Source organism: Bombyx mori, chromosome 12 (assembly GCF_030269925.1).
Source record: "Bombyx mori chromosome 12, ASM3026992v2".
In the NCBI taxonomy this organism is placed as follows: Eukaryota; Metazoa; Arthropoda; class Insecta; order Lepidoptera; family Bombycidae; genus Bombyx; species Bombyx mori.
The window spans coordinates 10,865,160-10,875,727 of record NC_085118.1 but is presented as its reverse complement, the minus strand read 5'-3'; the positions used below and the strand labels follow the sequence as shown (position 1 = coordinate 10,875,727).

Sequence of the window (10,568 nt, the reverse complement as noted above, 5' to 3'; positions counted from 1 at the left end):
TGTCTATAGGCTCCAGTAACCACTTAATACCAGGTGGGCTGTGAGCACGTCCACACATCTAAGTAATAAAAAAAAACTACACTATATTAAAAAATTACCTAAAATATTCTTTACATCGCGTGCCCTGCGATAACTATTGATGATAGAATAAAATAATGTACTACTACTTTGTAGAACAATTATTATTTACAAAAAGTGTCGCGACAGCATATGTCTGACTATTATAGTTATGCCGAAATAAATGTTCTTTTATTTTAAAAAATAAAACAACGTCAAATATCGTTGAAATTTTTGTTAAAGACCCGAGCGGAGCCGGATCTGGCCGCTAGTCAAAAATAAAAAGATTTTAATTTTTTATTTTAGATATTTTAGAAAAGAAACAAAAATAAAAAGATCAAATGATAAAAAGATATGTCCTATAGCAGAATTCGAATGCTCGAAACAAATAAACTACTGTTATTTTAAAATTTACGTAAATGAAATCCGACTACCTTTAATACAATTAAACAAACATACCTATACAAACAGACTAACAAATTATCATGTTAATCGCCTTACCGTTGTCGCCGCTGACTACTCCCCGAATCCTGCTTACACAGGAACCAGTCATCGTCGACGCCCTTGACACGTCCTTACGGATCCATCAGGTCCAATAACCGTTGCATTAGACGCCTTTAGATCTAGCATAAGGAGCAGGCTCAAGGACTCCGGTAGCCGTACTCGTCGACCTCAGCAAAGACTTCGACGTTCAACCTAACCTAAACATCAACCCGCTGAGTTTCTCGCCGGATCTTCTAAGCGGGTCGCGATTCCGATCCGGTAGTAGATTCATTCGCGAAGCACTGCTCTTGAGTGTTAGGTCTCCTTTGGGCAGCTGTTAGCAAATCCTACCCCTCCTGGCTCAGCCTTTGCTCACCCACCTGTCCTGGTGAAACTGGAAAGGCCTCCGGTAATCCCTAAATCCTAAAAAAGAAATCTATATACATATATAAAAATGAATTGCTGTTCGTTAGTCTCGCTAAAACTCGAGAACGGCTGGACCGATTTGGCTAATTTTGGTTTTGAATGATTTGTGGAAGTCCAGAGGAGTTTTAAAAGGTAGTTAAATATGAAAATGCTCGGAATTAAATAAAAATAACAATTTTGTTTTTCCTTTGATGTGTCCCCCGTCAGACGGATGCCTTTTGTTTGTTTTAAGTTTATTTTATACAAAAGTTTAGGTATTTTATTTATCGATTGAGGCACTACGAAATCTGCCGGGTAAATAATATTAATTATTTTGTCATTCAATTATTTTTCTTTAACTTTGTTTTCATTGTTTACATCGTTTTTTGGTACATCATTTACATTTTCATTATATGTGATAAATCTTTCAGAAAAACAAGTTTCACTCTTTTATCGATAGAGATTAACACTATTTCACCCCTACTTGACAGTTAGCTCTTGTTCATTAGCATTGTTGCTAGAAATTTACATAATAAGATACGAGGTAATTTTGCTTAATCTGTTAATTTTGTTTCACATAATTATTTACGTTACAATGAAAAAAATATTCGTGTTTGTTATGTATTTAATAATCAGCATTAAATCAGTTAATTTAATTTAATTAAAGTAGAAATAATATTAAACGATGTACTATTTTTTTTAATATTTTTTGCGTAGTTACGATAATAAGCTCGCGGAACTTGTGAGGTTTTATTTATTTACCGTTGCTGACGTTACAATCTTAAAGTGACGCACAATTTTAATGATAAAAATATATTTTTTCTGTTTGATCTCGTGCATCTTTTATTTAATTCATATTGGTCGTTTCAAATACGTATTTCTGAATTCAGTTTAGGAAGTCGTTACCAGATCTCCTGAACCCTCTTTACAAACCCAATAAACGAAACGTAATAAACTCACGGAAATGTCCCTCAAATCAGATTTGTTAAATAGCTCTCAGCAATAGGCAGCAGTTTGACTGCCCTTTTGGCATTGCTAGAGAGATAACTATCGACCATCAAGTGGGCATCCTGATCAATAGCCGCGGAAAGAAAAAAATAACTTGCGCTTTTATTTTTAATGTTATTTTTAATGCTCTATATAAAATTTATAACTTCTACATTATAATATTATATATCCACAGTTGATAATAACTTACTACACCTATTTTTTTTTCGTGCCTGGGGCCGAACCTCCTACGAGGTCCACACGCCTAGGGGGCGCGCGGGGTATGTGGGACTTCACGATCTGCAAGGTGTTGGGAGCAGCCCGCGGGCCCAAGGAATTTTAGGGCCCTACCCACTAAACGACTCCCCTGCACTCTTATACCCGACGTCCGATCTCCGTCCGGGGTCAAAATCCGGTCAGGGTAGGGGGGTTCCCGCAGTCAACACTACAAACAAGACGCGCGGCGCCACCCCGAGGACGCCCGACCGACGGGTCGTCGAGGCGATAGTCGACGACCAATGACGTCGGTCTCCGCGGTACGGCGGTACGGCGATGCCGCTGGTGTTCCGGGATACCCCGCTGGGGCAGAACCAGCCTGCCGGGTCGGAACGCGATAGACCGCCGACCGGGTTGCTCTTCCACAGTATCTTCGGTGACGACAGCGACGACGAAAATGCGGAGTAATCAAAACATCTTAGTAATTTCTCACATTTATAAAATGTGTCCCATAAAGGATACATTAAACTAAATAGTGTTCTATGAGAATAATCGATTCGACGGGGAAAAAAACCCAAGTATACCACTTATTACCAGGTGAGTCGTGAGCCACCAAAAACCTAAAACCTAACAAAAAATAAAAACGATTTACCATCAGGTGTCCTATATGCTCGTCTGCCTAAAGACAATAAATAATTTTTAAAAAGCTCCAGTAGTTACACAATCAATACAAGGTGATACCAAAAGTGTGTTTAAAGTTTTCTATCAAAGCTTAAAGTTGAGATAGTGTACTTTATCAATCGTTAAATGAATTGAAGAGCATTCAATAAATTTTGATAGGTTAAATCCTTCGGTTGCTTAGGAACGCACATGAAAAAATAATGTAGGTACCTAATTATCTATGTGTTGGAATCGTCCAGGAAACCTTGGCAAGCCATTAAAAAAAAGCAAAGCACTTCCAAAGAAAAATCCTAATTTCTACAATGCAGTAACAAAAGGAACCAATAATAGTTTATATTTTTATTAGCTTCTCTTACATGGAAACCACAAAATTTGTATAGAGGACAAAACACTTAAAAATTAAGAGCTTGACTAGTTCAGTGTAACAGAATTTCGTGTCAAACAATAGTTTACATACACAGTTTTGACTCGGTTTTATGTCAATTCTACCCCACTAAGAGTATCAAATGGCATTCAGAGGTAAAGTCAAAACAATTTCAAAACCTTAAGTCTACAATAGGGCAAGATATCACTACACGCTGAATCAAAGGCTCGAGATCAAACCCTTCCATTGCCTGCCAACTATGAATTAAAGCTCCCTTGGTTGAATTAAATTTCTTTCATAAATTTTTACTTTTCTCTTCAAACTAGGTATTAAAAAAAAAACTCTGCAGTTGACAACAGCTTGGCTGTGTCCCTAGGACTGATGGTATCCACAGAGAGCAATAACCAATTATAATAAGCTGGTACAAGTGTAACCGAATTTGAATATTACTTGCTCTATTTTTATCATTATAGTTTTCTCTAAATGTATGTTACTTAGGTTTGCACGAAAAACCATTGAAATTTTAAAACAATTAGAGCATATTTTCGATAAGGAATTTTTCAAATACAAGTAGACTATAGCATGTGATCATATGTACCGGTCTTTTTCCTTTTCACATTTGCTTTTCAGATTCAACTGTTTTAACTATCATGAAAAAGCCAAATGTTGGTTCTTTTAATTTTCATTCATATAATAATTAAGATAAATAAGAATAAACACTCCCCTTTACTGCAGCAAAACTTATTTGAAATAATACATTTGTAAAAAGCAAGATTTTTCTAGTCTACTCTTATTTGAGAAAGCCCTATCTTAATGCTTGTAGTTTGTACATGATTCACATAATTTTCATAAACAAAACCAAAATGGCAATATAACATATTGTAACATCGTAATATAATTAATAGCATAATAAATTAATATCTCATCAAAACTTTGAGTAATTTTTCCATACTTTACTCTAATCACTACAAAATAAATTTTAAACATCAATTTCTTTACGGAATCACTTCTAAGATACACTATTAAATATATAGAAACATGGAGAACATATTATATGTAATTATTAGTTTTTTTTTATTTAAAAACATTCAGTCTTCAATCAATGAAAACAAATCCCTTTTATTTTTGCCTATGCTAATTATTTCTTTGTCAATTTTGTTTACTTTAGCTTCTTTAGATGGTCTAACATCTTCATCCTTTGATGGTTTTCTTTTGAGACTAACTACTTTATTTGAGTACACTCCTTCATTGGCATTATGTTCGCTGTTTGATACTTTTCTCTTCTTTGTTTTAGTAATAACAAAGTCCAAATCTGAAGAATCATCATCAAAATCTGCATATATTGGTACTGATCTGCCACTCCGTGTCGATCTTATGGGTTGAACTCTTGATTCCTCAATAATTTGTATAGGAGGGGGCCATGTTGCAAAATTTCCAGATTTTCTAGCTTGATGATAATTATTTATGGACATTAACTTTATATAAATCGCTAGTGTTTGAGCTTTTTCTGTCTGAGTCAATTGCTCAGGAAAGATACTCCAGGGCATTCTTCTATCTTCTACATCTATGCTACGTCTTTTCAAACTCTTAGTAGTAACAGAAACAGTCTCATTGATCTGAAATATTTAAGTCACTGCTAAAATATTATTGTATAATAGCTTATTTAGTTTTTTACTATGAATTTCAGTCTCAGTCTTGTTTGGTCTTATTTCAATAAAAAATTACTATTACCTCAATTCTACTATCTATTGTTATAAAAACATTTCATGTTATTAAAATTAAATTAAACTACATATTCAATTTATATTATCAACTTTTAAACTATTACTGTTTGTCTTGTTAGTTCCTCTTCTACACTACATTCGGAATTCCTTAGAGCTTTTAAAATATCGCTCATTTCGGATTTACTCAAATTTTCTTCTTCAAATCCAAATTCTGAAAATAAATGTATTTATACAAAAATGTGTAATTTTAAGAGATTGGTATTTGTTTTAGGATTTTATTCATACTAACTACCTGTAAGTTGTTTTTTCATACTTCGCGTTTCTGAATCGCAACTATCATCTGATGATATTGACGGTTCCATGATCATTTTTATTTAATTCAGCAAAATCAAAGTAAAATTTTGTAGGATCGAATCCGGTACTAAGTCTATACGACTATAATAAAAATTAATACAGACGTAACATGAAAAAATTCAGTGCGATAGAAAATCATTAAAGTGACTATAAAAATTAGCTTTTAGCAATATAGTAAAATTTAAAATTGGCGATTTCGGCCAAGTTATTTACATCTAAACATAAATGTCATCTGTAAAACTGACTTTGATTGAATTTATGGTGTTTTTCCAATTTAGTTAATTCACTTGACAGTTGGCAGTCAGTTATCACCTTGGCTAGAAGTAATAGTGTTCTGTGGTTATCACAGCCTGTGCTGGATATTTGTTGAAATGTGTTCGAAATCACTGAATACGGTACATCATTAATGAAAAACGAACGAACGGCTATGCGACTACGGAATATTATGTTACAAGAAAACTGTGTACTTAAAGTGTAAGTTGCAAAAATTCTAAATTTCATAAAAGAAAATAATATATTTTATACATTTGCTAAATGTCTATTCCCGTCATGACTTACGCGAGTGTGGTGTTCGCTCACGCGGCCCGCACACACATTGACACCCTCCAATCTCTACAATCCCGCTTTTGCAGGTTAGCCGTCGGAGCTCCGTGGTTCGTGAGGAACGTTGACCTACACGACGACCTGGGCCTCGAATCTATCCAGAAATACATGAAATCAGCGTCGGAACGGTACTTCGATAAGGCTATGTGTCATGATAATCGCCTTATCGTTGCCGCCGCTGACTACTCCCCGAATCCTGATCACGCAGGAGCCAGTCACCGTCGACGCCCTAGACACGTCCTTACGGATCCATCAGATCCAATAACCTTTGCATTAGACGCCTTCAGCTCTAACACTAGGAGCAGGCTTAGGGACCTCGGTAACCGTACTCGTCGCACTCGACAAAGAGTTCGCCGTGCAACCTAACCCATGAATCAGCTCGCTGAGTTTCCCGCCGGATCTTCTCAGCGGGTCGCGATTCCGATCCGGTAGTAGAGATTCATTCGCGAAGCAGCTACTCTTGAGCTGTTAGGTCTCCTTCGGAGGCGTTTTTGAAGTCGTCGTGGCCTAACGGATAAGACGTCCGGTGCATTCGTGTTGAAGCGATGCACCGGTGTTCGAATCCCGCAGGCGGGTACCAATTTTTCTAATGAAGTACGTACTCAACAAATGTTCACGATTGACTTCCACGGTGAAGGAATAACATCGTGTAATAAAAATGAAACCCGCAAAATTATAATTTGCGTAATTACTGGTGGTAGGACCTCTTGTGAGTCCGCACGGGTAGGTACCACCGCCCCGCCTATTTCTGCCGTGAAGCAGTAATGCGTTTCGGTTTGAAGGGTGGGGCAGCCGTTGTGACTATACTGAGACCTTAGAACTATATCTCAAGGTGTGTGGCGCATTTACGTTGTAGATATCTATGGGCTCCAGTAACCACTTAACATCAGGTGGGCTGTGAGCTCGTCCACACAACTAAGCAATCGGGTAGCTGTTAGCAAATCCCACCCCTCCTGGCTGAGCCTTTGCTCACCCACCTGTCCTGGTGAAACTGGAAAGGCCTCCGGGCCACCAGTAATCCTTTTTTTTTTTCCACGTTCTTGACCTGAGAACGAAATAAATGTGATATATAAGGTTATTTTTAAGGGTATTTAAAAATCCTCTTTGTTTACAGCTAAGTATTAATCAGTTCTCTCTCTCTTACGCTCCGCAGTTCCTTCAGAGAAATCACGGAAGTCAAGCATCGCCTTATAGGACTCGTCACTGCCAAACATCAAATGCATAACAGTCGGCGACTACAAGTTCTATTCTATTTAAGTGAAGACGAAGCTTCCCCTCCCATGAAGAGTATATTGAGGGTGTGTGCTTGGCTGTATCCACGTCCCTACCACAATAGTTGACAATAGTAACACTATATTGTCGGTTCTTCTTGGCGTTGTAGCGACCGAAACAGCATAACCCGTGAATCAGTCACACTTTATCGCAAACCACGTTATGGAACTTCGTTGCAGTACATAAATACTTTGCAAGCTTCTCAACTGGCACACTATAGCTGTTATACATCATAGAAAATTTACTATACATACAATTTCTTTTTAAACATGTTTTACTAACATATTTTTGATTGATCAAAGAAAATCACCATTGAAATTTTAAGATAGTTAAACCTTATTTATTCGAAGAGTTAAACTCATGTTTTTCGTGTTACACATGTCAATGATATATTTGTCTATTTAAATTTTATTAAACTACTTTGATTTTAGTACCTACTACTAATAAATATAAACCAAAAAAAATAAGAAAGAAAATGATCAGACGTAAATGCACAACTACCACAACCACTGCAAATTTTATGCAATAATAAACATTTTCTGTCTGAGAATTGGAGTCCAGAAATCATAAAAAAATAAAAAACCTAATCATTATTTGGAACTAGCTGATAAATATACCTAAATACTACAAAAATGTATTTAAGAAGTATTCGATAATTTTCTGTTTTGGCGTAATAACCGCTGGTAGGGCGTCCTACCCGATGATGCAGGCGAAGTAAAATGTCCCTTAGAAATAAGGTGACACTCTACAAAACTTGTATACGCCCCGTCATGACCTATGCAAGTGTAGTGTTCGCTCACGCGGCCCGCACTCACTTAAAATCATTCCAAATCATTCAATCCCGTTTTTGCAGGATAGCCGTCGGAGCCCCGTGGTTCGTCAGGAACGTCGACCTCCATGACGACCTGGACTTAGAGTCCATCAGTAAGTATCTACAGTCGGCGTCGATGCGCCACTTCGATAAAGCCACGACACGAGAACCCTCTCATCGTGGCCACTGGTAACTACATTCCCGATCCTGCGGAAAGAATGGAGAGCAGTCGACGTCGCCCAAAACACGTCATCTCGGATCCTCCCGATCCACTAACGGTGCTTCTAGGTACTTCAAGCACCGGTCACCGTTCTCGCCGAACCCGTCGCTTGCGACGAAGGGCTCGACGAGTAAATTAACTCTCAGACACAGCCCACTGAGTTTCTCGCCGGATCTTTCAGTGGGTCGCGTTTCCGATCCGGTGGTAGATTCTGCGAAGCACGGCTCTTGCTAGGGTTCATGTTAGCAACGTCGTCAGGTTTGAGCCCCGAGAGCTCACCTACTAGTTTAGGTTACGCTGGAATAGCCTCTCAAGGCTACCAGCTTAGGTAGGAATAAAAAAAAAGGTAGGGCGTCATGAGCCCGGATGGCTAAGTACCACCACTGTGCCTATTTCTGCCGTGAAACAGTAATGCGTATCGGGTTGAAGAATAATGCAGCCGTTGTACTGTAAGTTTAGACTTAAAACTAATAACTCAAGGTAGGTAGCGGCATTTTAGTTGCTAATGTATACGGGCTCCGGTAACCACTTAATAACAATGGACCGTGAGCTCGTCCACTCATTTAAGGAATAAAAAGATAACCTAGTCATCCACTCTATCGTAAAAAAATATTACACACCTTATATATTATGCACGGTGTAGCAAACTTGGCGTTATATCAGTTTACCAAAAATACCACTCAAAATAATGCATCGTATGTACTGTTTACATAACAAAAACAGCTTATTTGTTTCTAAACTCATAATTATTTCAATCAATAGAGATAAAATGTAAAGTTACCCGGTGCTTTTAGTTGAAAATTTGTTGTCATTGAGGAAACATACTTTAAAGTGCCTTATTCACGATCCATCTTGCTGTACGTCCCGCCAAGGCCATGCACGATGCACGATGCAAAACGATCATGAATAGGCTTGACGTACGTCGATAATTATTATTAATTGCGGCCTTGAGCTGACGTACAGCCGTGATGGATCGTGAATAAAGCGCTAAATGCATCGTGCATCGTGCATGGCCTTGGCGGGACGTACAGCAAGATGGATGGTGAATAAGGCACTTAAGGCGCTTAAGTAATATTAACACAAGCGTGGGTAGGTTTATATTGTATTTCTTAACAATAGTTGCATTTTTCGTACACAGGAAAGGCGAAAGCATGACGCTGTACACTATAATTTTTTATTTTGTTTTAATGATATTTTCTAGTTAAATGGTGTGCAATAGGGTGGAATTATTTGTATAAAATTTATTATGGCATGAAATGGAATGAAAATTTTATATGTAACGAATAAAATGAAATTAACAATGAAATTTGAATCAGTAAAATGTACGGATTTTACTTACAATTATTACTTAAGTTCCTACAAAAAAAAAAATTTGTATAAATTTTGGTCATCCTGATTTCACCCAATAATAAAGGAATAGACCGGCGCATCACAACATTTTCCATTTTATTCATTCGGCTTGGTTTAAAGGTCTCGCATCAGAGCCATGCTGTTTAAAAAAGTTATCAATTGGTCGGTTTTGAGTTTTTGACGTCTGTTGACTATTGTATCTTGGAGTTGATATTTTTGATCGGTGTTGTTGTAACTGTATTTTGTTTGTTATTGAAATTGCTACATTTTTATCTCTTATCATGACTAAAACTCGTACGAAATTATTTTGATGACGACATTACATAGTTAATAAACGATAGTTGAATTTAAAAATACATCATGGAAGAAGAAATAAGATGTAATGTTTGTAAAGAATTCTACAGAGAACCCGTGCTTCTACCTTGTGGACACGCTGTGTGTCGGGTCTGTGCAGAAAAGTTGCAGGTTCACATTCACGATAATGAAGGTTCAGGGTCGTCTAATGATTATCAAGAAGCGGATAAAGCATCAGTGTCGAGTGAAACTGACAGTGGTGTGGTATGTGGATCAAGGCCTAATAGTTACGCGGGAACCCCGGCTGTGCCAGCATATTCGTCTGCTGCATTCAGTATTACATGCCCTTCGTGTAGGAAACTAGTTTACTTGGATGACAACGGAGCTGATGGACTCCCTCCATTTCGCGTTATGCGAACAATTGTTGAACGTTTCGGGGGCGTCACTGGTGCACCGCCTGCAGAAGAAGCATGTCAAATGTGTGAAGGAGAACGTCGTGCAGCTGTTGTCCGTTGCGAACAGTGTTCAGTGAGATATTGTGCTGCATGTCGTGATGCCTGGCATCCTACTCGTGGTCCATTAGCACAACATGAATTACGGGCTCTAGGGACTACTTGCGCTGATCATGGTTTTCCTCCAGTACAATATTGTGTAACATGTTTAATTCCCATCTGTCAACGGTGTCTTACTGAGAGACATTCAATACATGAAACACAACCTTTAGCAACAGCAGCAAGGACTCATAAG

The 10,568-nt window shown here is 37.8% G+C and overlaps 2 protein-coding genes and 1 long non-coding RNA gene across 6 annotated transcripts in view; 2 read left to right on the top strand and 1 right to left on the bottom strand.

Annotated features, from left to right (window-relative positions):
* Positions 1–3,153: 3,153 nt before the first annotated feature.
* LOC101743024 (uncharacterized) lies at positions 3,154–5,475 on the bottom strand. 2 transcript variants are annotated; one of them, XM_062671536.1, is made up of 3 exons: positions 5,207–5,475; positions 5,022–5,128; positions 3,154–4,809 (listed from the first exon to the last, which is right to left on the bottom strand). In XM_062671536.1, exons 1-3 carry the CDS (start codon positions 5,283–5,285, stop codon positions 4,282–4,284), a joined length of 714 nt encoding a protein of 237 aa, XP_062527520.1. In that variant the 5' UTR covers positions 5,286–5,475; the 3' UTR covers positions 3,154–4,281. The 2 variants fall into 2 exon arrangements, with proteins under 2 accessions (XP_062527520.1, XP_037870488.1); XM_038014560.2 differs by having other exon boundaries at positions 5,210–5,437.
* Positions 5,476–5,550: 75 nt separating this feature from the next.
* LOC110385081 (uncharacterized) lies at positions 5,551–7,733 on the top strand. The gene is made up of 2 exons (XR_002430430.3): positions 5,551–5,745; positions 7,028–7,733. It is a non-coding gene; the product is annotated as an uncharacterized LOC110385081 (long non-coding RNA).
* A 1,874-nt stretch (positions 7,734–9,607) lies between these two features.
* LOC101736179 (E3 ubiquitin-protein ligase TRIM9) overlaps positions 9,608–10,568 on the top strand; it is a 34,528-nt gene continuing 33,567 nt past the window's right edge. Inside the window, exon 1 of one of the 3 annotated variants that reach the window (XM_062671530.1) lies at positions 9,608–10,568. In XM_062671530.1, coding sequence (XP_062527514.1) covers positions 9,888–10,568 — 681 coding nt within the window. In that variant the 5' untranslated portion in view covers positions 9,608–9,887. The other 2 variants (XM_062671531.1, XM_038014555.2) reach the window with 2 other exon arrangements.